Source organism: Crinia signifera, chromosome 11 (genome assembly GCF_055691185.1).
Source record: "Crinia signifera chromosome 11, ASM5569118v1, whole genome shotgun sequence".
NCBI lineage: Eukaryota > Metazoa > Chordata > Amphibia > Anura > Myobatrachidae > Crinia > Crinia signifera.
Genome location: NC_139227.1, coordinates 79,731,830 through 79,758,943, shown reverse-complemented (window position 1 = coordinate 79,758,943; position 27,114 = coordinate 79,731,830). Strand labels below are relative to the sequence as shown.

Below are 27,114 nucleotides of genomic sequence, written 5' to 3'. Positions count from 1 at the left end.
CATCTCCCCACATGAAAGTAATGTGGAGGTTCCAGATCAGGTTTTGGGAGCAGTAGCAGAATCCCAGGTGTATAATAAGCAGCACCTGGGATTTCATGATATAAGGATTTCCAGGGCAGAGTCAGCTTGCTTTTGATGGTGGATTAGATGCCCAAGTGATAGGCTGGAGTATGTGGGCTATTGTAGGGACCATTGGCACCTTTGCAAAAGTCTGTGATGCTGAGACCGCCTGTAATAATGATTGCATATGGATTTAACATGAATTGCTATGACCAGCTGTTCAAAATAAACATTAAAGTCTTCATTTGAGTCCCTGTGTTTGCTGTCCTTGTCACAGTACTTTGTAAGGTGCTCTGGAACCCTTGTGGTGCCATACAAATAAATGTTGTTTGATCTTTATATACAAGAGTGAGGAGTCCTCACTTGCTTTTCTACATACAGATGTGTCCACGTAAATCTATCCTGCATGCACTATAAGTCGCATTACACAACACTGGTTGGCATGACTGGAAGGGCAGTTTAATGCACAAGGAGGTGAAATGCATGTGGACACATCTGTCCTACTACTTCTGGCTATCATTAGATTGCCTAACTGTATAATATCTTAACATACATATATATTAATAGTGAACATGCTCTGAGAGCAGGGTCACCAGAATAAAGCGGGAGAGGAAGAAAAATTGAAGCACATGTAGGATGTATTTCCATGAGAAGATGTTCTCTTAGTTTTTTTTCCCTCTTTGGGTGGCTTAATAGAACCCCCCCCCCCCCCTCCCCCCAAAAAAAGTTTTTTGACCAATGGTCTTTCTCACCAATTATTTTTAGCCTCTTTTTATTAGACAAAAAATTTCTGGGATAAGGTCCTGGGATATGTGTCTAGAGCTGGTTATCTGGGCCCGTGTGGCTCATGCTGGAGACACCTTGTACTTACTTTCTTTGGGCTCCTTCATTCCTTTAACCTGAAAACATATGTTTTTTCTTCTTTAAGTTGGCTGTGGAAGAGCTGCATGGCCAGAGTGAATTCAGTAGCTGCAACATTTCAATCCTATTCCCCTTTTTTCTGTCACTGGCCTGGAGTGTGGCCAGGGCTGTGAGATTTACCACCAACACTTAAGGAAAAAACGATTTCCTTGATAAACCCCTGGGGTTACAGTGAGATGATGAGAAGGGGGAGAAAATAGCAATTCATTGGATCTGTAGTTTAAAGAGGTAGTGAGTATGGCATGACAGAATGGAGCTATGAAATAAATATAACCCAGTTGTACCCAAACGTGTGTGTTTGCCCTGTGGTGGGAAACATGGCAGCCATTCATCTCTGCATTGTAGAGCAGTGGTAAACAGGTGTAAGGCACTTGCTGCTGTGCAGGTGGCAATGAATGGGTATTTGGCATAGACCAGCCTGCATCCTCATAAATGGCAATGGGCGGGATTCTCTAAAATCCGCAGCCCTCTTCGCCGGGCATCGCATTTCTAATGACCGCATATTCTCTAAAATATGCGGTCATTAACGCAAGGGACAGCTCTTGCGGTAAGAGCTGTCCCTTGCGATGCGGCGCCGTTGCTGGACTTCCGGGTCTATGACCCGGGAGTCCGTCTGCGCATGCACAGACTGACGCGCCGGCCGCAGGGCATGCTGGGAGGGATCTGTGACGGATCCCTCACACACCGCTGCGGTAAGAAGCCCATAGGCTTCTGCAGGGAACCGCCAGCTTTTGCTGGCGATTCCCTCCGCAGCGGTGACACTGCGGAGGAAGGTTAGAGAATACAGAAATGCGGTAAAAACCCGAATAACGGGGTTTTTACCGCATTTCTGTAATAGAGAATCTCGCCCAATGACATTTAGGGATGTATGAACTAGCTGGATCTATCCAGTTGGCTGATTTTAAAGTCCAGATCTTGCATGGGAAAGGAAAGCTGGAATATTAGGGTAAAACATCTACTAAATAAGGTATAGTTATTGATATAGTCTCTATATATTTTCTAGACAGGGCCCTTCTGTCTGTGAGGTTTATTTATCCATCTTCTAAATAACTAAAATCTGATTGGATGCTATGAAAACATCTCCAATTTTAAGCTGGGTACACATTGGCCCTCATTCTGGTTGATCCTCACCGTTGCAAATTCACAATGGTGAGCGTTGGTGATGGGCTGCGCATGTACAGGCCATCTGTGTGAATAGACACTGTTTTTCGCCTATGACGCGGGCAGCCGACGTCGCCGAATGTCAGCTGCGCGCCCTCTTCCCCTACCAGGGTGCCGCAAATCTGAGTCACTAGAGGGTGACTTAGATTGGCGAGTGCTGTAGAAATCCGTTCACATGCTTGCGGGGAAAATCTGTGTGCATCTGTACCGGCGGCTTTTAGAATTTTACAGCTTTGCAAATCGACCAGAATGACCTCCATTAGGCGATGTGTGTGCCCAGCGATATTGGCAACGGGGACCTGGCGCAGCACCGGCATCGGAAAGTGTGTATGTTGGCGGGAGGGGTAGTGGATTGTTAATGACCACTGTACAGACGAGGGTTTAAAGAGGTCCTCCCTTGTCTGTACAGTGGTCACTAACCATACTAGAGAGCGCGCATCATTAATGTTGAGTGTACACACTAAACGAGAGAGTTGGTATATGGGATAGTGTATATGGGGCGCTACTTTTCAGGAGGTTTAATAATGCTCTCCCTGCTATCTGTTGGAGATATAGCAGCTCTTCAAGGCACTCTATAACAGTTCAGATATTTTATTATTTATTAACAGTTTCTTATACAAGTTGAGTATCCCTTATCCGAAATGCTGGGGACCACGAGTTACCGGATAAGGGATTTTTCCGGATTTTGGAATATATATTTTTAAACCTACTTACCTGTACCCTGGTGGTGCCCCGATGGTCCCTTGGCATCCATGGAGTCCTCCGGCGAGTTCCCAGGCATGCCGGTGACATCACCGGCGCGCGCGCACGCACTCACGCAATGCACTCCTGGGACCGCTGGAGACGACGGAGAGGATGCTGAAGGCCTGCCGTGGGTGCCGGGGGACTTGGTAAGTATAAAAATAGTGTTAGGGGGTAAATAAATAAAATAATTTTTTTGGGGAATAATTCGGATACGGGATACTTAACCTGTATAGCGTGCACATATTCAGCAGCGCTTTACAGAGTATAGTTGAACATTCACATCACTCCCTGCCCCAGTGGAGCTTACAATCTATATTCCCTATCACCATGTACACGCACACACAGACATTCTAGGGTTAATTTCTGCTGGAAGCTACCAGTATATTTTTGGATTGTGGGAGGAAACCGGAGGAAACCCACGCAAACACAGGGAGAATATACAAACTCCACACAGGGGCATGGTGGGTATCGAACCCATGACCTCAGCGCTGTGAGGCAGTAATGCTAACCATTACACAGTCAGTGATGCCTATAGGTGATTTTGTTCGTATTTGAGTTATTTCTATTTAACCATCTATGTTCAAACATGGCTATTGCTAAAACCTGGACTGTAAAGCTGGGTACAAACTTACTGATATCTGCAGATAGATCTATAGACTGATCAGGCAGTGCCTGCCCAGTTGCACTGTCAATCGCCACTGTATCCCTTATACAAAATGCTCGGGACCAGGAGAATTTTGGATAACTGATTATTCCGTATTTCAGAATATTTGTTTATTTCAGTTAGGTATCTTGCATTCATGTTGTACAAACACATGAAACAAACACATCTATTGGTGCATAAAACAAGGTTTCAAACATGAAAAAAAAAGTTTGTGTACTATCTCTGGCACTGACTTTGAATGTCAAGCAATCATTGTCTTGCACATATTTAGTGCCAATTAAATATCATGTCCTCAGTAGTGCTGTTACACGTGTCCTCGGTAGTGCTGTTACACGTGTCCTCGGTAGTGCTGTTACACGTGTCCTCGGTAGTGCTGTTACACGTGTCCTCGGTAGTGCTGTTACACGTGTCCTCGGTAGTGCTGTTACACGTGTCCTCGGTAGTGCTGTTACACGTGTCCTCGGTAGTGCTGTTACACGTGTCCTCGGTAGTGCTGTTACACGTGTCCTCGGTAGTGCTGTTACACGTGTCCTCGGTAGTGCTGTTACACGTGTCCTCGGTAGTGCTGTTACACGTGTCCTCGGTAGTGCTGTTACACGTGTCCTCGGTAGTGCTGTTACACGTGTCCTCAGTAGTGCTGTTACACATGTCCTCAGTAGTGCTTTTAGCAAGAAACATGTTTCCCCCCCCCCCCCCACACTTTCTGGAATGTATAGTTTTCGGCATAATTTGGATAACGGATATTTGGATAAGGGATACTCAGGGATACTCAGGGGGGTATTCAATCTGAGGCTCAACCGCCATGACCCAGTCCCGTTCTCGGTCAGCTCGACCGAGAACATGCAGGCGGTATTCAATGTCCCGCCTGCTGGGGAGCGAAAAGGGGGCGTGGCCGTGAGTTGCGGCCGGGAAGAGGCGAGCTGCAGCCGGCAGCTCGTCACTTCCCAGCCGTTCTCGGCAGAACGAGCCCGACAGCTTGTGATGTCGGGCTCGTTCTGCCTAGATACCCTGCTCAATGCTGTCGGGGATTGAATATCCCCCTCAACCTGTGTATATATAAAGAAAACGATAGTGTGCTAAATATTCTCTCACAAGTTTTCTTTTGTTAGTTGTGGAACCACAAGTCCCAGATTCTACCAATTTCAAATGGAGAAGACCGTGTTTACTTTCTCCCATGTATTAGCACTCAGTGAAAGTAACACATGGGAACGCCCAGAGGTTTAATGGATACTCCCATAAATGCCGCTGGCCCGCGCTGATGCTTCGAATGGTTTAGCAACTATGCAAGTCGCCAAAGTCATTTGCAAAAGGGGGGCTGCACATGTACATAATAGACCATGCGCGGTCCCCAAAACATTGGGACATGGCCGAACTTGCTTAATAGCGAGTAAACTACCTTCGCCCCCCAGTGTGCGGCCTCTTGCGGATACGTCATTCGTAGAATAGATTGTAGGCCACTGATGACATCATTGGGAATGGTCCCTGTTTTATATGGGCAATGTTCTATAGCCACAGCTGTACACACAACACTGCAGTGGGAGTAGTTCCACTGAAATGAATTGTTTGTTGTGGGATACTGCACATTTGAACATTCGTTAGTGAATGACCCCCAAGTGTCAGCCTTTGTCTGTCTCTTACCCAGTCTGTATAGTTTTCAGGAAAGCTGAGCGCTAAACACAGTGAAGACATGAGAACATCAGATGCATTTTCTCTGACACTGCTAATGGAAGCATTTCTCCAAATCAATATGCTTTTTGGCAGGCTAAGCCATTTAGTCGGCCTGCGTCTGTTATATTTAGCTGTAGCGGCCCAATTTTCGCTGCCTCTTCTAATTGAAAATACTTCGATTGGTGGGGAGAAATGTGAGCAGAGACTGCTGACAGGGCATCAGATTGTCGTTTCCATACAATTCGTGTCCGCTGCTGCTGACCTTGGGGGAAGTCTGTGAGTCACTGGTGCTCAAAACATCATTACTAAATAATAATTCTGAGATCGAATGGCTAATAGTGAGCTGATAAATGTAACACTAGGGAGAACTACTGATTTTCTGGGCCATGTTGATTTTTTCATTTGCGCAATCATAGTACAATTCTGCCAAATCCTCTCGTGCTGATATCTGGTGACTGTGGAGACCATTTGAGTACACTAAAGTCCTTGTCATGTTTGTGGAACCAGATATGGCACCAGATTCTCTAAGCTTCGAAAAGTGATAAAATGGAGAGTGATAAACAACCAGCCAATCAGCTCCTGTCTGACATTTTTCAAACAGTCTGTGACATGGCAGGTAGGAGCTGATTGGCTGGCTGTTTATCAATCTCAATTTTATCACTTTTAACCCCTTCCTGACAGAGCTAGTTTTTGCGTTCCTGACAGAGCCATTTTTTTCAAATCTGACATGTCTCACTTAAGTGGGGATAACTTTTTTTTGCTTTTACTTATCCCAGTGATTTTGAGATTGTTTTTTCGTGACACATTGTACTTCAAATTAGTGGTAAATTTGGGTCGATACAGTCTGTGTTTTTTTGTGAAAAATACCAAAATGTCGTGAAAAAATGGAAAATTTAGCGATTTGCAAAATGTTAAATTTTCGGCTTGTGAGACAAATAATCATACCACTGAAAATAGTTAATAACTAACATAGACCATATGTCTACTTTATGTTTCCATCATTATTTCAACTTCCTTTTAATTTTTTGGGACACTAGGAGGCTTACAATATGAATAGCAAATTCTCAAATTTTCAAGAAAATTTCAAACACTGATTTTTTTAGGGACCAGTTCAGTTCTGATGTGACTTTGAGGGACTTGTATGTGAGACACCCCCATAAATGATGCCATTTCAAAAACTGCACCCCTCACAGTATTCAAAACAGCATTTTGGAAGTTTGTTAACCCTTTAGGTGTTTCACAGGAATTAAAACAAAGTGTAGGTGAAATTTCAAAATTTCAATTTTTTTGCAGATTTGCAATTTTAATACATTTTTCTAAGGAACACAGTACATTTTACTAGAGAAATGTGACTAAAAATTGATTCCCCCAATTCTTTTGTTTTAAAAAATATCCTATATGTGGCCCTAGTGTGCACGTTGACCAAACCACAGGCTTCATAATAGAAGGAGCACCTACTTGATTTTGGAGCCTCCTTTTTATGAGATTATTTTTTAGGCACCATGTAGGTTTCTAGGCACCATAAGATGCTAAAATTTAGGAACCCCCCCACAAGTTACCCCATTTTGCAAACTACACCCCTCAGGGAATTCATCTAGGGGTATAGTGTACATTTCAAACCCCCAGGGGTTTCACCAATTGTGGTACAACTGGGCAGTGAAAATGAAAAATTACATTTTTTACACAAAAATGCAGTTCTGGCTCAAAATTTTTCATTTTCACAAGGAATGAAGGAGACAAAGCACCCCAAAATCTGTGCCCCAATTTCTCCCGAGTACGGCAATGCCTCACATGTGACCAAAAAATACCAGTTGGGTGCATGGCAGGACTCAGAAGGGAAGGAGTGATTTTTGGATTTTGCAGCTCAGATTCTGGTGGAATTTTGGTGGGTGCTATGTCGCATTAGCAAGACCCCCCAAGCACCAATACAGTGGAACCCCCCCACAAGTGACCCCATTTTGCAAACTACACCCCTCAGGGAATTCATCTAGGGGTATAGTGTACATTTCAAACCCCCAGGGGTTTCACCAATTTTGATACAAGTGGGCAGTGAACATGAAAAATTACATTTTTTTACACAAAAATGCAGTTCTGGCTCAAAATTTTTCATTTTCAGAAGGTATGAAGGAGAAAAAGCACCCCAAAATCTGTGCCCCAATTTCTCCCGAGTACGGCAATGCCTCACATGTGAACAAAAAATACCAGTTGGGTGCATGGCAGGACTCAGAAGGGAAGGAGTGATTTTTGGATTTTGCAGCACAGATTTTGGTGGAATGAATGGTGGGTGCTATGTTGCACCAATACAGTGGAACCCCCCCACAAGTCACCCCATTTTGCAAACTACACCCCTCAGGGAATTCATCTAGGGGTATAGTGTACATTTCAAACCCCCAGGGGTTTCACCAATTTTGATACAAGTGGGCAGTGAACATGAAAAATTACATTTTTTTACACAAAAATGCAGTTCTGGCTCAAAATTTTTCATTTTCAGAAGGTATGAAGAAGAAAAAGCACCCCAAAATCTGTGCCCCAATTTCTCCCGAGTACGGCAATGCCTCACATGTGACCAAAAAATACCAGTTGGGTGCATGGCAGGACTCAGAAGGGAAGGAGTGATTTTTGGATTTTGCAGCTCAGATTCTGGTGGAATTTTGGTGGGTGCTATGTCGCATTAGCAAGACCCCCAAAGCACCAATACAGTGGAACCCCCCCACAAGTGACCCCATTTTGCAAACTACACCCCTCAGGGAATTCATCTAGGGGTATAGTGTACATTTCAAACCCCCAGGGGTTTCACCAATTTTGATACAAGTGGGCAGTGAACATGAAAAATTACATTTTTTTACACAAAAATGCAGTTCTGGCTCAAAATTTTTCATTTTCAGAAGGTATGAAGGAGAAAAAGCACCCCAAAATCTGTGCCCCAATTTCTCCCGAGTACGGCAATGCCTCACATGTGAACAAAAAATACCAGTTGGGTGCATGGCAGGACTCAGAAGGGAAGGAGTGATTTTTGGATTTTGCAGCACAGATTTTGGTGGAATGAATGGTGGGTGCTATGTTGCACCAATACAGTGGAACCCCCCCACAAGTCACCCCATTTTGCAAACTACACCCCTCAGGGAATTCATCTAGGGGTATAGTGTACATTTCAAACCCCCAGGGGTTTCACCAATTTTGATACAAGTGGGCAGTGAACATGAAAAATTACATTTTTTTACACAAAAATGCAGTTCTGGCTCAAAATTTTTCATTTTCAGAAGGTATGAAGGAGAAAAAGCACCCCAAAATCTGTGCCCCAATTTCTCCTGAGTACGGCAATGCCTCACATGTGACCAAAAAATACCAGTTGGGTGCATGGCAGGACTCAGAAGGGAAGGAGTGATTTTTGGATTTTGCAGCTCAGATTCTGGTGGAATTTTGGTGGGTGCTATGTCGCATTAGCAAGACCCCCAAAGCACCAATACAGTGGAACCCCCCCACAAGTGACCCCATTTTGCAAACTACACCCCTCAGGGAATTCATCTAGGGGTATAGTGTACATTTCAAACCCCCAGGGGTTTCACCAATTTTGATACAAGTGGGCAGTGAACATGAAAAATTAAATTTTTTTACACAAAAATGCAGTTCTGGCTCAAAATTTTTCATTTTCAGAAGGTATGAAGGAGAAAAAGCACCCCAAAATCTGTGCCCCAATTTCTCCCGAGTACGGCAATGCCTCACATGTGACCAAAAAATACCAGTTGGGTGCATGGCAGGACTCAGAAGGGAAGGAGTGATTTTTGGATTTTGCAGCTCAGATTCTGGTGGAATTTTGGTGGGTGCTATGTCGCATTAGCAAGACCCCCAAAGCACCAATACAGTGGAACCCCCCCACAAGTGACCCCATTTTGCAAACTACACCCCACAGGGAATTCATCTAGGGGTATAGTGTAAATTTCAAACCCCCAGGGGTTTCACCAATTTTGATACAAGTGGGCAGTGAACATGAAAAATTACATTTTTTTACACAAAAATGCAGTTCTGGCTCAAAATTTTTCATTTTCAGAAGGTATGAAGGAGAAAAAGCACCCCAAAATCTGTGCCCCAATTTCTCCCGAGTACGGCAATGCCTCACATGTGACCAAAAAATACCAGTTGGGTGCATGGCAGGACTCAGAAGGGAAGGAGTGATTTTTGGATTTTGCAGCTCAGATTTTGGTGGAATGAATGGTGGGTGCTATGTTGCACCAATACAGTGGAACCCCCCCACAAGTCACCCCATTTTGCAAAGTACACCCCTCAGGGAATTCATCTAGGGGTATAGTGTACATTTCAAACCCCCAGGGGTTTCACCAATTTTGATACAAGTGGGCAGTGAAAATGAAAAATTACATTTTTTTACACAAAAATGCAGTTCTGGCTCAAAATTTTTCATTTTCAGAAGGAATGAAGGAGACAAAGCACCCCAAAATCTGTGCCCCAATTTCTCCCGAGTACGGCAATGCCTCATGTGTGACCAAAAAGTGGCAGGACTCAGAAGGGAAGGAGTGATATTTGGATTTTGCAGCACAAATTCTGGTGGAATGATGGTGGGTGCTATGTCGCATTAGCAAGACCCCCAAAGCACCAATACAGTGGAACCCCCCCACATGTGACCCCATTTTGCAAACTACACCCCTCAGGGAATTCATCTAGGGGTATAGTGTACATTTCAAACCCCCAGGGGTTTCACCAATTTTGATAAAACTGGGCAGTGAACATGAAAAATTACATTTTTTTACACAAAAATGCAGTTCTGGCTCAAAATTTTTCATTTTCACAAGGAATGAAGGAGACAAAGCACCCCAAAATCTGTGCCCCAATTTCTCCCGAGTACGGCAATGCCTCACATGTGACCAAAAAATACCAGTTGGGTGCATGGCAGGACTCAGAAGGGAAGGAGTGATTTTTGGATTTTGCGGCTCAGATTCTGGTGGAATGAATGGTGGGTGCTATGTGGCATTAGCAAGACCCCCGAAGCACGGTGAAATTATGAACCTAATATTCCATAGATGTGTGGTATATTTTAAAACACTCCTTTATACATAGGCCGGGTTTGTCGGGGCAAGTGTCACACTGGAAAATAGTTTGCTTTCTTATTCCCTTTTTATAGCAAACTTTGCACCTTTTTTGTGTCCTGCCCTTTTTTCCAGTGGAGGGGATTTCATCAGGAAAATGCTGCCCTGGTACAATACGGGGGCCAGTACTAGAAGTACTGGGGCCCTCTGCCTGCTGGTTCCCAAATATTAGGCCCTTTATGACTTCCTCTTGAAAGTGCATAAATGTCCCCCTCTGGCCGGTAGAACGGAATAGCACGTAAGCGTTATACAGTGCCATCTGGATGATATACACGGCCAGCTTCTTGTACCAGATTTTTGTTTTCCGCAGGGCACTGTACGGCTTCAGTACCTGATCTGAAAGATCCACTCCGCCCATGTACCTATTGTAATCCAGGATACAATTAGGTTTTGAGGTGTGGGTACTGGTACCTCGTACAGGGACGGAGGTGGTACTGTCTCCGTGAATTGTTGTCAGTATAAGGACATCCCTCTTGTCCTTATATTTGACCAACAACATATTTTCGTTGCATATTCCCCTGCTTTCACCCCTTCTCATTACTTGGGCAATGTGCGTTTTTGGGAGGCCTCTTTGGTTCTTGCGCACAGTACCGCAAGCTGCTGTACCTCTTGAACCAAGGGCCTTAAACAGGGGGATGCTAGTGTAAAAGTTATCCACATAGAGGTGATAACCTTTATCCAGGAAGGGGTGCACTAAATCCCAGACAATTTTCCCACTAACACCTACGAGGGAGGGGGGGCATTCTGGCGGTTCAATTCTTGAATCCTTCCCTTCATAAACCCTAAACCTGTGGGTGTACCCTGAGGTGCTTTCACACAGTTTATACATTTTTATGCCATACCTTGCCCTCTTACTGGGAAGGTACTGGCGGAATTTAACCCTTCCTTTAAAATGTATAAGGGACTCGTCGATACAAATAAATTTTTCAGGGATGTACACCTCTTCAAATTTGGCACTGAAATGATCAATGACCGGCCTGACTTTGAATAGCCGGTCAAAGGTGGGATCATCTCTGGGTGGGCACTGTGCATTATCGGTGTAATGTATAAATTTAAGAATTGTCTCAAATCGAGTCCGGGTCATGGCCATACGGTAAAATGGAGTACTGTACAGAACATCTGTACTCCAATATTGCCTAATTTCTGGCTTTTTTACTATGCCCATATGAAACACCAGACCCCAAAACGTCATCATCTCTACTGCATCTACAGGGGTCCACCTAGCAAATGATGACGTGGGGTTTTGAGCAATAAACTGCTGGGCATATAAATTAGTTTGGTCCACCATTAAATTTACAAAATCATCAGAGAAAAATAATTTGAAAAAGTCAATTTCTCTGAGACCTGTGGAATCAAATTGGATTCCTGGCATGGCCAAAAACTCAGGAACCTGGGGCTCAAAATTGTCTGGTGGTGGGGTCCATACGAGATCAATTGTTGGGGGGGGGGTCTCAGCTGCTCTACGGGGGCGTCTTTGAGGGGGTCCCTCATCATCAGAGGAGGAAGAGGAGCTTAAGGCGAATCCTTCAAATTCCCCGCTTGCATCACTGGCTGTGTCAGAGTCAGAAGCAAGCAGGGCATATGCCTCCTCCGCTGAATACATTCTTCTGGATGACTGGGATGACATTTGGGAGGACATTTGGGAGGACATTTGGGATGCCATTTTTATTTTTGTGTTACTGGTAGTGAAATGTTTCAACACGTGTATAGTGTAGGGGGGGGTACAAACTTTATTTCAACCCGGGGGATATGTAGTGTGTATGTAGTGCAGAAAAAAAAAAAATACTTTATACCAATAAAAAAAAAAAAAAATGAAGGGGTTAAAAATAAAAAATTGAAGGGGTTAAAAAAAAAAAAAAAAAAGGTCCTGCGCCAAAAATTGAGCACAGATGTTGGTCAGTAACGTCTGTCACTGAACAGCGCTCAAAGGCAACAGGAATTTGATCAAAAAAAAAATAAAATAGATCAACCCTGTGCCGAAAAAGCTGATCAGTGATGTACGTCACTGATCAGCGCACAGTGGCCACAGGACACCCACAAAATCACAGTGTGTGTAAAAAAAAAATTAAAAAAAGACCCCACAGCACTCACAAAAAAAAAAAAAGGTGATCAGTGATGCGACACTGATTACCAGTGAGGTGCAGCAGGTGCACAACCTTTGGTGCAACTGACAGTGCAACTGACAGGTATATATATAAAAAAAAAAACCTCTGCACCCCCAAAAAAGTTGCTGATCACCTCAGATATAGTGATCAGCACAAAAGGCGGGGGCAGCAGACACAAAATTTAGCACTCTCTGTCACTCTCTGTCACTCTCTGTCACTCTCTGTCACTATCTCTCACTATCTCTCACTATCTCTCACTATCTCTCACTATCTATCACTCTAGGACACTAAAAAACCTGCACCCCCAAAAAGGGGGGGTAGCAGACACAAAATATACACTCTCTATCACTATCTCTCTCTATCTCTCTCTATCTCTCACTATCTCTCACTATCTCTCACTATCTATCACTATCTATCACTCTATGACACTACAGCAGCAGCACTGACAGGTATATCTATATATAAAAAAAAACCTGCGCCCCCAAAAAGTTGCTGATCAGTTTATTTATACTGATCAGCACAAAAGGAGGGGGCAGCAGTCAGTTATATAAAAAATATATAGCACAATCTGTCACTATCTCTCTCTATCTCTCTCTCTCTATCTCTCTCTATCTCTCTATAACTATCACACTGCAGCAGCACAAAATATAGCACTCTGTCACTAGGCCTCTCTATCTATCTCTCTCTCTCTATCTCTCTCTATCTCTCTATCTCTCTCTCTCTATCTATAACTATATCACACTGCAGCAGCAGAGGCGTAACTAGATATTCGTAGGCCCCATAGCAAAAGTTTGTAAGGGCCCCCTATTTAGCAACTGATGGTGATAAATGTATGCAAAACATATTAGTTTGACAGCAAAGATGGGCCCCCTTCAGCTCTGGGCCCCATAGCAGCTGCACCCCCTGCTCCTATGGTAGTTACGCCCCTGTGCAGCAGCACAAAATATAGCACTCTCTGACACTATCTCTCTCTCTATCTCTCTCTATCTCTCTCTATCTCTCTCTATCTCTCTCTATCTCTCTCTATCTCTCTCTATCTCTCTCTATCTCTCTCTATCTCTCTATCTCTCTCTATCTATCTCTCTATCTAGCTATTACACTGCAGCAGCACAATTTCACAGCACAGGAAGGCACAAGTAGCAACAGGATCCAGGAAGCATCCAGCACACTACTAGGCACAGATCAAGCAGTGATCAAGCAGTGATGAAGCAGTGATCAGGTAAGTATGGAGCAAGGATCAGGTCAGTATATGGCGGCAGGTGGGCACGGTGACCGCACTGCACGCTATTCCAGACCGGAATGGCGTCTGCAGTGCAGTCACCGTTAGTTTAAACCCCCCTCCATGGCTGTGATTGGTCCGTCGGTCCGACGGACCAATCACGGCCTTTGGGGGCGGGCGGGGTGAGGTGGGGTGACACCAGTGTCACCCTTACACCCCGCGGTGATTGGTGCTGTACTTTACAGCACCAATCACCTCCGATCCCGTGTCACCGGCGAACGTTATTCGCCGGTGACACAGGAAAACGCTGTAATTGGCTGTTCACACTGAACAGCCAATCACAGCGATCGCCGACGGGGGGGCGGCATCGCAGCCCCCCCTGGGCATGCACGGACATGTCTGCTGTCAGGGACAGCAGACATGTTGAAACTGTCACCGCGTCTATAGACGCGGTGACAGTTTAAATCCATGACGTACATTTACGCCATGTGTCGGGAAGTGCTTCCCGACCATGACGTAAATGTACGTCAAATGTCGGGAAGGGGTTAAAGCTTAGAGAATCTGGCCCATGATCTGTGACCAAACTTGTTATCCTGCTGCAACGAACCTTTAGGGCGGGATGTACTAATATACATCGCCAGCCTTCACCATGCCCCCGCCGCGATACCAGCGCATATGTACTAACATATGCGGCTGGCATCACAGTGTGATGACGGAGGCCTACCTGTAATGTGGTCTGCTGGGGGTCTCCGTCACCTCTTGGGAGCCTGCTTCTCCCCTGCAGCCGGGACAGCTCAGCGTAGCTGTCCCCGGCGCCTCTTCCCAGACCCCCCCCCCCCCCCCGTCCGGCTGCATTGCTAGGGGAAGGAAGGGCTTGCCTTCCAGAGTCCAGGAGGACCTGTAAGAAGGTAAGGTAAGCCCAAGGGAGGGGGAGTCGGCGAGGCAGAGGGGTTGCGGTGGGCAGCGAAAAGAACCCCATAGGCTTCTTTAGGGTATCGCCACCCTAGTACATTTTTCCTTTAGTACATCCCGCCCATAGTAGCTACGATATAAACAAATGCACATGGTCAGCAGCAATAAGACTAAGGGCCAGATGTACTAAGCTTGAAAAGTGATAAAATGGAGAGTTATAAACCACCAGCCAATCAGCTCCTACCTGCCATGTCACAGGCTGTGCTTGAAAAATGACAGGTAGAAGCTGATTGGTTGGTGGTTTATAACTCTCTATTTTATCACTTTTCATGGCTTAGTACATCTCGCCCCTAATCTGGACCTAAAAAATCAGTGGTTCCCAAACTGGGTTTCCGTGAAGCACTTGGCAGGGGTGCCTCGAAGTTGAAGGTCCAGGACAAAATCAAAGAGGGGAATTAAATTGTATTGGGCATTTAAACAGCGATGTTTGTGCCCAAACAGTTGTCACAATACAATTGTTGGTTCAGGCGTACATGTGTGTCTTAGCCAAACAGACAGGGTTTAGCTGTGGAAAATGGCTAAACTCCTCTAAAGTTCTGCTTTGGATGTACAAACTACTGTTTGGATGCCCGAAGTGCCGAGTTTGCTCATGTTTTTCCTTACACCTCAGGATGCTGTGAAAAAAAAAAATCTCTGTGGCTGCTGAGTGTTCCAATGGCAGAACAATTGAATAGCTGCTGTTGGGCACCCTCTAGTGGCAGCCGACTTTAAACAATTTTGGGAGAATTCCATTGTTTTTTTTTTAGTCAGTGTGATAGGCCAAACAAGTGGCTGCTAATCATAAAATATGTGGACTAACCCCAAGATAGACAGAGAAGAATGATTTACGGAATAATAAAATTTTTATCAATTGATAGAAATTCTGATGTGCGTGTGTGGTGGTAAGCGGTGTATTATCTAGGTGGGGTTCCATGTTCCCAACATTGCTAGCCAGTCATATGTGGTGATAGGTGTTAAATCTGTGCAGAACCAGGATAGGGCACTTCCCTGCTGTGTACTGGCTTCTTCATGCTCGCTGCACGCCTGGCATCAAACTGTAGGCAGTCTGCCAGCTTTCAGCATTTTGTTTTCTATATGATCAGAGGATTAGTATAACTGGATTTTAAACCTACATCCGCTGCTAATTTAAATAATACCTAAGGTATTTGTAACACTGCTTTGTAACTGTACTTTGCAATGAACCTCTTACTCTACTAATGTTACATGTAACTGCATGACTGAGAGACATCAAAGTCCCGCACAGAAAGAAAGTCTAAAACATTACTAATCAGGATTGGAATAAAATGCGCAATTAAATGAGCGGTTCTTTGCATAATTTTGGCTGGTTTGCGGGGTGTCTCCTAGAGTATGTTATTGGACTTACCTGGATGTGGTTAATACAGTAAGTCCGTACTTTTTGGCCAAAATTATGAACAAAACTCGTTTAATTGCAAAATGTATTACAATTCTGATTAGTAATGTTTACATTTGCACTCTCTGTGGCACTAAAAGTCTCGGCATCACATTACATTTAGCTAGGGTGCGCTGTCTAGGCCCCGCCCCCATAATGATAAATCCTGCATACACGGGTCCTCGGAGAGGGTGTGGCTAAAATGATGCCGATCTTCACGAGTTATTGCAAATGCGGGGTCATACTCGGGATTTGGACATGGGATCGTCCCGGGAGCAACCCGGCATTTGCGCTGTTAGCTGCTCAGTGACCCGGCTTATTGCTGATATCATCTGGGGGACAGGGAGGAGGCAGCACTGAGGTGACTTTGCTGTCTCCTCTGTAGAAGTGAACGGAACCCGGGTCGCTCAACCTGGGTTACCCGTTCACACTGCCCAGCAACCTGGGTCTGACCTGGAAATAACAATGCTTTTATCTCGGGTCGGATTCCCGGGTTGCTACACCTGGGATATTGGACATGGACTTTTCACACCGCACATCGACCAGGCAACAACCCGTGATCGACCCAGGTTTTTTTGTGCGGTGTGAAAGGGGTATTAGACATACAGTTAGTATCTCCAGCTTCTCACACAAGGAGCGTTCTTAGAAATCCCCACCATCTTACTATAACATTTCTGTGTTCAAAAGACGGGGACAGAATACAAAGAGATGTTTGTCAGGTTTCTTCCCTTTATAATACACTAGGAATTTAAAACTTGTAGGAGCAAAATGTGATCGCCATAGGGAATGTAGGAGCTGCTTGTTCTTAAGAACTGTTATTAACCCGCCAGCTCCTGCCTCAGTTGCTAATTGTCCTTAGAATACCGTAAACCCATCCAGGTACTGTGTAACCTATAAACCTGTTAATGTGGGTTAAGTCTGATTCCTCAACAGATGTTTTACTGAACTCTGTATATTAACATCCATTGACTGACAGTCAAAATACCAACGTGGTCAATACAACACAATCCATTATGCCGATATATTCAATTGACCAACATAGTCAAAATTTTGACCTTTAACATGCTGACATGCGTTTCTGTGGGATATTTTGGTGTCTAGGTAGCCATGGACACCATCTAAGTGTACTGCGTCTCCTTGCATGGCTCACTGCGCTCTCCATTCTTCGGGCATGGTGCCTCGCTGCGCTCAACACACTATTCTGTTCCCACTCCAGGTCCACTGGGATGGTAAGGTATGAACAAGTCTGTTTTTGGGCTAAAATTGCTCCCGTGGGGCGGACCACCGCCACCGGCATGAAAGGGGGCGTGCCCGGGCCGCCACCTCTTTCCTGCCAGGGAAGCACCGGGCATCGCCGTCTACGGAGACGCTGGGCTTCCCCGTGAGACTGTTTTTAGCGGGGCGCTGCGAGAGGGGCAGGGTGCTTTTTGCCCTTTAAAAATCGGGCAGGGTGCAGCGCCCTGCTAAAACAGCCTAGCTGGAACACTAGGTAAAATGTCAGTCTGTAAATTGACTGCTACCCAATTGTCTTATTTTTTTTTCTTAAATCTGGCTTCTTTTCAATTCATAAATGTTGTCAAATGCATTAAGGCAGTGGTTCTCAGACTGTCCCAAAAGGCACATAACAATTTTAAGGCTATGCATGCTTAAGTAGTGTTCATTCTAGAACCCTGCAACTGTTCAAATTTAAGAAGTTTCTTCCCTTTTCCTGCCTGAGGTGTCGCTGTGTGTTTTGATGGTTCTAGTATAGTTAGGTCTGTATTTAGATACATAACTAGAGACAGGATTATATGCATTTGCATGTTTTGCCCATTCTCACTGGTTATTGCATATTTTACCTAAAATCTAGTGATGGTGCATATTTTAGGCCCCGTCCTCTTCCCACCCCCGAGTTACAGCACTGCTTTGCCCTGCTGCTGCTGGCCAGGTAGTGGTAGAGTGTACAGGCTGGGGCAATATGTGCGCAGTGTGGGGAACCTTGGATGTACGCTATGTCTGACACTGCTCGAGGCTGCCAATCCATGTGGATAAGTCAGTCGGGGCGGATACAATTACAAAGCTCCTGAACCTTCGCCTGCCCCTGGCCTGGGACTTTACACCAAGAGACAGACTTCTGAAGCAGAGGAGGTTTGCGGAAGGGTTGTGACATCACTCAGCGCGGAGGAAATGCCGTGTCACAGAGAGTATGCGGCGCAGGGAAGAAGCCTTCCACTGCGCCGCCCTCACACGCTATGCTGACATTTGGTCCATCGGTTTTGGAGATGAGGGTCCGTGCAGTTGATGCAAAAAGAGCTTTGGACGCTGCAGTCGGCTGTAGCAGCCAGCATACTGACATCTGCAGATGCTGTGGGCCTATTTTTAAGGTTTATTTGCAACTAATTGTATGCTGATTTTTAAATAAATAAGTTAAAAATTACTTTTTTTATTATTTAATGTAGCATATTTTAACACTTTTCATGCATATTTCAAGCTTTTTATATTGCATATAATCCTGTCTCTATACATAACAGACTGTGCTAGGACCCCACAGCAGGCAGTCAGTGACACCTCAGGGAGGAAAGAGGAACTGCATGGATTTTGAAAGGTGCAGGGTGCTAGAATAAACACTACTTATGTGTAGGTGACTTAAATATTACCTCAGTCAGTTTGATGTAACAGCCTGTGCTGGACTGTAAGAGTTCATCCCACCCTTTGTCCTCAACACACAAAGTGAAAAATGTGGTAAAACCCCCGTTATCTGGGTTTTTACTGCATTACGATATGCAGGAAAACCCACATGCCGGTTTTTCGCTGCGGGTGGTATTGCCATCAAAAGCTGGTAATATACCATAGAAGCCTATGGGCTTCTTAAAACAACCCACGCCGCCTTGCATCGACCCCCCCCTCACCTTTGTCCGGACAGCACAGTGCTGTGCTGTCCGGACCAGTGACCTCCTCCTCCCTGCACTGCAAATCCTCGTGCAGGGAGGAGGAGGAGAGCCCGCCCCCAGGAGCAGCATCCGGACGCGTACGGGAGAGGGGGAGCTGCCGGGGACCCTCTGCACAACGCAAAGGACAGCTCTTAGTCCTTTGCAATAATTATCGCATATGTGACAATTTATCTATGCGGTAGCCGGCGATGTGCGTCGGAGAGGGGCTGCGGATCTTAGCGCACCCCACCCAATGTTGGGAAGCTTTTTGTGAAAGTAATTCTACAGTAGACCACCGGCATAGAATGTATGAGTAAGTAGGATGCACAAAGGTCAAGAAAGAAAGCCAGGAAATGATAAACTGGAAATCTTAACCTGATGTAGCAAACTAGTAAGCCCGTTCAAAGCAAATGCTTCCAAAGGTAGTCTGCTACCTTGTGATTGCCTCTGTGTTTGTGCATGTGTGAAAGATGTTGTTTCACTGGCTGCCAACAGGTGGCAGCATTTCGGAGACATACAATCAGACACTAGACCTATATATAGATTTGGGTCATCCTTGTGTATTATTGATTCAGAAGCTCTTGCTGACTGTTCTGTTTTATGTATATAGACAATCTTGCACATACTGTAGCTTATTTTCTTTACATGTTTACAGCACAAAAGGGCGGTTTCATTGCTATGTATAATCCATGTGTCTTCTGCAGAGGAAACTTTTGTTCAGCTTCCTCTCCCTCCGAGAGTTGCTGAGGAAATGACCTTTTGGATGGGGTTAAACATAGGTCTTTGGAGACTGTCTTACAGAAGCACTGGGTTGTGGATTTATTACAAACCTGCTATAGAAATGACATACATAGACAAGACACCACATTGTGTAATGTGTTCGTGTGTGTGTGTATATATACTTATAAAAATGTGTGTGTGTTTGCCAGGAGATTGCACAAGCAATTCATACTTATCCCCGTGGGTAGCTGACCTTTATTAGTACATGTATTTTCATTGTAGCACATCACATTTTGAAGCTCATGTTAATATTTGTTAAAAGTAAAATGTTCCTATTGCAAACAAAGATAATGGGCGATTTTTAGACTTTTGCAAATTTTTTTGACAAAAACGGCTGAATTCGCACGTTCTCTGAAAATAGCACATTTTAATAGGATGCGAATCGTGGTAAAAATTGCACCCTTTTGCCGTGAAAATCGCACAATTTTAACTCTATTTAAATTTTTTTCCCCTCCCACTCCAATTCTTATCCAGATGTTTTCCCATTATAAAGTATACATCTCGCAAATTCAACCCCTTGGGTGGCATGCCAGGGAAATTTTCCGGGCTCAGCTGCGCTGTCCGTCGCTCCCCCCCCAAACCTCCCCCCCCCCCATCACCTTTGCTCCCCCCCCCCCAGCTGCCAGCTACCATGCAGTTTACAGCAGTGACGTAGGCAGCAGGCTCTGGGATGTTCGGGGTGGCTTGGGGGGACTCGGGAGTTCAGGCGCCCGAGTCCTCCCAAGCCTGCCGTCTGAGGTCACTGCTGTGACTGGCGGCTGGGGCAGCGGTGGCAGGGGAGCCCAGCCTCCGCTGTACAAATGCCTTAGCGAAGGTTAGGTGGAGCTTGGGGGGGGCGGCCTCCTACGATCTTTGGTGTGTTTTGCTGGGGTGGGACAAACCTGCCCTGGTAGGTTTGTCCTGCCCCAGTAAAACACACCACTCAAGGGGTTAATAAAGTGCGAGTTTTGGTAAAAATTTCCAAAATTTGTTAAAAAAAAAAAAAAAAATAGACCAGGTTCTGACTGCGAATTTGACAGAACCATGCAGAGATAATTGAGATTTGTGCATGGTTCTGTATTAAAAAACGTGTAAAAATAAAAATTATTTATTAAAAAAATGGTGTGGGGTCCCCCCTCCTGAGTATAACCAGCCCCAGGCTCATTAAGCCGGACTTGATTCCAAAAATATGGGGGACAAAAAAAGCGTAGGGGTCCCCCTTATTTCTGAAGCCAGCCCGGACTCTTGGACCAGTCCTGATTCCAAAAATATGTGGGAAAGAAACTGGGGATCCCCCGTATTATGGAACCAGCACCGGGCTCCAACAGCCCGCACTGTCATGCCATAGCCGGGGGCCACTTTTTACGTAAGGTCCCCTGGCCGTACCATGCACACCGTAGCTGATCAGCTCTGGGCGGTGTACCTGGGGGAGTGGGGACCCCCAAATAAGGGGGTACTTCCCAGGCTTCAACTGTCCAGGCTTGAAGCCGGGGGCTGTCCCTGGGCGTTGGATGCTGTGCTGATAAACATAAATAATAAAAAAAGCATTGTTTTTTACAGGTGAACTACAAGTCCCAGCATGCCTCCCCGCATGCTGGGACTTGGCGATCCACAAGTCCCAGCATGTGGGGCATTAATGGGCCCCCTTGGACACAGAGAAAAGTATAACATTGATATACATACACTAATTTTACACCACTATACATACCAATCCAGGCTCCAGCGGTAAGTGTCTCTTTAAGCACAATCTGTAAACTGAGTTAGAAGTTGATTGATTGGTGTGTAAAGGGAAATACACACGGGGCAAATGTTTTATCTTTCTAAGCAATCTGACTAGATTGCTTAGAAAGTAAGCACACATCTCTCCGTGTGTATGCCCCGACAGTTTACTTATCTTCTGCTAACTAAGTCAGTGCATGCAGTCCAAATCTAGTGAAATTGCTTAGCAATTGTCTTCAAATCTCTCTGTGTACAGAATGATAGATACTGATCGCAATCGCTCATCCTGAACCACTACCCGGCCTTTTTTTGCTTAAGCAAAATTGCTTTGCACAAATCTCTGCATGTGTATGTGCTCCCCATGGGAGACCTGGACACCAGGAAATTTGCCTACTCTAAATAGCTTAGCAAAATAGCTTAGCACACATCTCTACGTGTGTATGCCCTTACCCTTTCAGATCCAATGTCTAGTCAGGCTCAACAGCCCTAGCGCTAGTAGCAGATCCAATGGTGAGCCACTTTAAATTAAGAACATTAACATCGTCCAACATTCAATGTAGACCATTTTTGAATAATAATTAAAAAATAATAATTAATTTAAGCATTTGAACCACTGTTTGAATTGCAAAAAAAATGTGGACTGCAAAGGGTTAAGCATGGTCAGTCCACAAGTTTCTATTCTGCACAGGTTTTGTAATGTTTGTTGGATCACTCTCCACTAGCAAATCCTAATAAAAACTTTAATTGAGGTATATTTGACTATGGAACTTGATAAGTTCTTCTTCTAAAGATCAAAGCGAATTGGAAAATAGGATATGCAACGGCTGTATATGTGAGATATATATAAATATAAATTGCAACAATAAACTGCTAGAACCACTTCTGTCCGAAATATTTAAGTATCCTAACTTGATGATAAAATGTCTTTGCATGTTTTTTACAGGGGTGTCTGGAGAATGACGGAATACAAACTGGTGGTGGTGGGTGCAGGTGGCGTTGGGAAAAGTGCCTTAACCATACAGCTTATACAAAACCACTTTGTTGATGAATATGATCCTACCATAGAGGTGAGTCTCTTAATGAAAATGTCTAATGTTTTCATACTTTTCCATTTATTAATATAAAATACTATAGGTTTCTCTCGTAGTTATTTAATTAAATAGACTTGTGGCTAGGGTGGCCAATCCCGGGATCGGGATTGGCGGGATCCCAAGATTTGGCCCCAAAATGTCCGGGATACTCCAATCCCAGGATTTCTGGATTAGATTGCGCATGGCGACCTGGGGTGCGGCCTGCACAGCGTGACTAGGTCATATGTCAGGCTGTGCAGACCGCAGTGCTGCACCTCCGGCACCAGAACCCTCTCGCCACCGACCTCTCCCAGCCGCACACACTGTGACACAATCACCTCCGGTGTCACACCCGCTCCCTGCCTCCATTCCACTGCCACCTGCCTTGCTCCACCACTCCCATAAAGTAAGTCAATATGGGGGACAGGGGCGGTTTTCTTTTAAGGAATGCAGATCCGGGAATCCTGGGATTGAGCATTTTTCAATCCCGATTCCTGTTTTTTTTTAAATATTGCCCGGGATTGGCATCCCTATTTGTGGCTAATTCCCTTTGACAATGAATAACTTTTATTTAATAAGCTTCAATCAAAGTAATATTTTTATTTCTGTCTGCGTAGTCTATTAGAAAGTGCACTTTTTTTCTTTTTTAATTTATTTTTTGTATTTACCAAGAACTTGTGTCAGGGGGAAACTTATGGCATACTTACCTGTCATTGTCATTTTTTTATTGAGTTAATCGCTATTTTATACTTATTATATATGTACTTTTTATTCTTTGGTGATGTGTATTTATTTATTTATGGGATTATGCTAAATTTCTGTTTATGGGGATATTCAATATGTGCAAAAATGTCCTGACCGGGGAAATACCAGCACTCCCTTATTCAATGCTGCTATTAACGACAGCATTGAAGGTTGTCAGATCAGACTATTTTTAAAGTAGGATTGGGGGCGGGATGTTCTAACATCCGCAGCTCATACATAATTATCGCATATGCTCAAACATATGTGATAATTATGGCCAAGGACAGCGCTTGCGTTAAGAGCTGTTCTTTGCGGTGAGTCAGCGGGTCCTATCGGCTCCCCCCTCCCTCCCTTACCCGGCGCTGCTAGGACGGATCAGTGTCCAAATCGGCATATTTGATTGTGAACAGGTGTTGACATTGACAACAAAAATGTCAACCTTCAACATGTCGACGTTTTGACCCTGTTGACCTATTGGTATTGACCTAATGACTGTCTATCCAGACACTGTGGTTGAGTCTATTAGTGCCGAAGGGTGGGAGTTGCTATTTGGGTGCCGTTTAAATGCTGAAAACAGCACCCGAAATAAGACTGTCGCACCCATTAACTGGGCCGATTTCACTTATAATGACTCCCACCCCTATGGAGGTGCTGGCACCTTTAAGCGAATTCAGAAAGTGCACCCGGTGCCGTGATGATTTACAAGTGCGAATCTTCCGTACCGAATAGGATCGACCCCACTGTCTGTCTAATAAGCCACACCCCTTCCAGCGATTACCCATCAATGCTCAGTCGGCATTTTTACTGATTTTATTTTTTACCTATTTTCCAACTTAAATGTCACACACTGAGATCACAGTGCAATGTTTCATTGTAAGATTATTAAGTCAGGACCATGAAACCCTTTGCAGTGCACTGCAGCAGTAATGTCATAATGAATCCCGTGTTGGTGTGCCAATGTCGTTTTCCTAGCGCTAACGCTGAGTGAGGAGATTCATACATTTGTTAGAATGCTGGTGCTCCGTCTACATTTGGCACTTGCAGTACAGGTCGGATCTCTCTATCTGTGTATTCCAAAAACCGAAATATTCCGAAAACCTTGGTTTTTCAGAATATTTCATTTCGGGTGTGTGTGCTTTCCTCTCGCCCCTTTTTTTCCCCCATACTTAACCTTATCGCCAGATGTCCACGGTGCCCTTCAGGATCCTCTCCAGTGGCATCTCTGGCAGTGCACCCCTGGGACTGGAGATGCGGCTGAAGAGGATCCCGAAGGCCGCCGGGGGACCATCTGGGTACCACCAGGGGACCGGGTAAGTATGGGAAAAATAAAATTTCCAAAATACGGAAAAGTCCCTTATCCAAAATGCTCGTGTTCCCAAGTATTTCGGATAAGGGATACTCAACCTGTACCACCGTTATTGCCAGCTTCGAAAAAATAGTAAAAGCCAGACTTTTATGCACATTATGACGTACAGGATCTCCTTGTAATAAAAGCATTGATATTAGAAGATCGGCCGTCTCATTGCACATGTAGAAGTACTTAGGCGTTTGTATTTCTGGAAGTATGTAAGTGAAAGCACAGTGGATATTAATCTGCAGACAGAAGGTTTTATGATTTAGCAGGAAGGGGGTGATGGAGAAAACAGTCAGAAATGTGCGGCTTGCTAGGTAACCCTTCCGCAGGCAGCAGTCTGAGCAGAGCCTATGAGCCTTGTATGTTAATGTACAGTTCTTGGCAAGAAGCTTTACAGCTGTAATCACCATTTGAAAACTTGTAAGGTTGTAAGTGAATTTTACAGGGCCAAGGTATATTGTTGGAGAATACTGTAGCGGTGCCATATGCAATATTTACTTATTACATAGAAAGCAGGTATGTTTCGGGATTGAGCAGAGCTCTGACCTTTTATATATCTCCAAGGTCACAGATATTTGGTGCAGGAAGGAGGTAAGAATTGGGGCAACATGCCCATCCTATGCTTAACTCCTTTTTGTATTTATCCTTCGTGCAGGTTCGGAGGGGGGATGGGACGTCCACGTGTATGTTTTGCTGTGATGCTATCCTATTGCCATGGTGATACAGTTAACAGCGTATTATGTCATTGTGCACCCTGAACACTTCATTGTGAAGTAGGCGGGGTGTGGGAGGGTTTCTAATGCATCCATTTTACTCAATAAACCAAAGTAAATGTAAACATTAAATGACTTGGGGAAAACGGCCCGACTCTCCAAAATGCCTCTATGGGCGGGCGCTAATTTCACGGGGTATAACTATTATCAGGTGACTAACTTTTAGACACCAAAGGAATATTATTGATGAATATATGTTGGAGCCGATGGTGTGCACTCCACTGACCGGAAGGTGGGCACTTCTTACTGTTTTTCATAACATATGCTGGTTGTTGTTCTCTTTTTTAGTATTAATATTATATATTGTAGGTCTGCCTCCTATAATAATTATTACTAATAGAGATTATCAGAGAACAATTTTATTATATTTTAATGTAGAGTGATCAGTTGGGTAATTATGCTAATGAGCTGTGATATATTTCCTGTTGTATGGTATTTAAACCATGACAGTCTATAGTGTCATACCTTTTAAAAAGTTGTCAGCAGACGACGAAATGCGTTAGTACACATGGTTATTAGTGGCTTAGATTGTGGGACCTACTCCTCTCCTGGCTTGAACCAGCTCCCTGACTCCACACCTACTTTATCTTAGTGAAATCTGGACTGCGTCATATCGGGACACCACCACCTGCTCAATTCTGGGGCAATTCAAGTCATTTGCCTCCGGAAAACCAAGTTTGTACCAAGGACCCGGTCAGGTATATGGATACCCATTAATTTCCAGAGATATTGCTATGGACTTTATGTCTGTGGATTGCTAATTTATAGGGGAGCATAATAGGAACAAGCGGGACTGCATTAAGCATCTTACTATATAATGCTTTTCCCACAAACCATTCATTGTTCTTAATTTCCAATTGTATTTTAATTCATATGAGATTTATTATTCCTATTTTTTTGCATCATTAAATGTATTAATTTTTATTTGAATTTTTTATCTTTAATAGATATTTATATATATATATATATATATATATATATATATATATATATATATATATATATATATATATATATATATATATATTATAATAAATATATCTTATTGTGATACCCAACTGATCATACTATATTATTTTAATATAAGTAATTATATCTGATAATGATTTATTAGGTTAATATAAGAACAGCGCTCCACCCCTTTTTTCTGACTTGGGGAAATGTAGGGGCTTATTTACAGAGATAGGAGTTCTATTGAAGATGGGATCAGACTCTACTTCTTAATTATTTAGCACCTCATAGAAGATAATGGAAAGATTCTGATTGGTTGCCCATAGCAAAATTGCATCTTCAACAACTCCCATCTTAGTAAATGAACCCATTAAGCCCCATACAGACTGGAGGATATAGTAAAAGATATCGCTCAGAAAGGGCTTTCTGAGCGATATCGTTCACTATATCGTCTGTGTACACTCAGTATCGTTACCGATGCACGCTCCCACAAGTCGTTAATGATGATTAAGGTCTACTGATATTGCAGGTCAATTTAGCTATATATAGCCAAAGGACCTGCATGTTCAGCGGGTTCCGGTGCCCTTTCACATCGCAAATGCCGTGTCGCACTGAGGATTTGGACATGGGTCCGATCTGAGAGCGATCCAGCATTTGCACTGCCTGCTGCTAAGTGACCCGGCTTATTACCCGGTCGCTGATGTCATCTGGGGGGCGGGGTGGGGCGGCAGTGCATCAGGTGGGGGCTGGGGGTATAGGCAGTACTGAGGTGATGCTGCTACCTCCTCCATAGAAGTGAATGGGACTTGGGTCGCTCTACCTGGGTTACTTG

The 27,114-nt window shown here is 44.3% G+C and overlaps 1 protein-coding gene across 1 annotated transcript in view; it reads left to right on the top strand.

Annotated features, from left to right (window-relative positions):
* The window catches only part of HRAS (HRas proto-oncogene, GTPase), a 98,453-nt gene that overhangs the window by 15,979 nt on the left and 55,360 nt on the right, over nucleotides 1-27,114 (top strand). Inside the window, exon 2 of the mRNA XM_083165279.1 lies at nucleotides 22,334-22,457. Coding sequence (XP_083021405.1) covers nucleotides 22,347-22,457 — 111 coding nt within the window. The 5' untranslated portion in view covers nucleotides 22,334-22,346. The remainder of the gene's footprint in view (nucleotides 1-22,333; nucleotides 22,458-27,114) is intronic.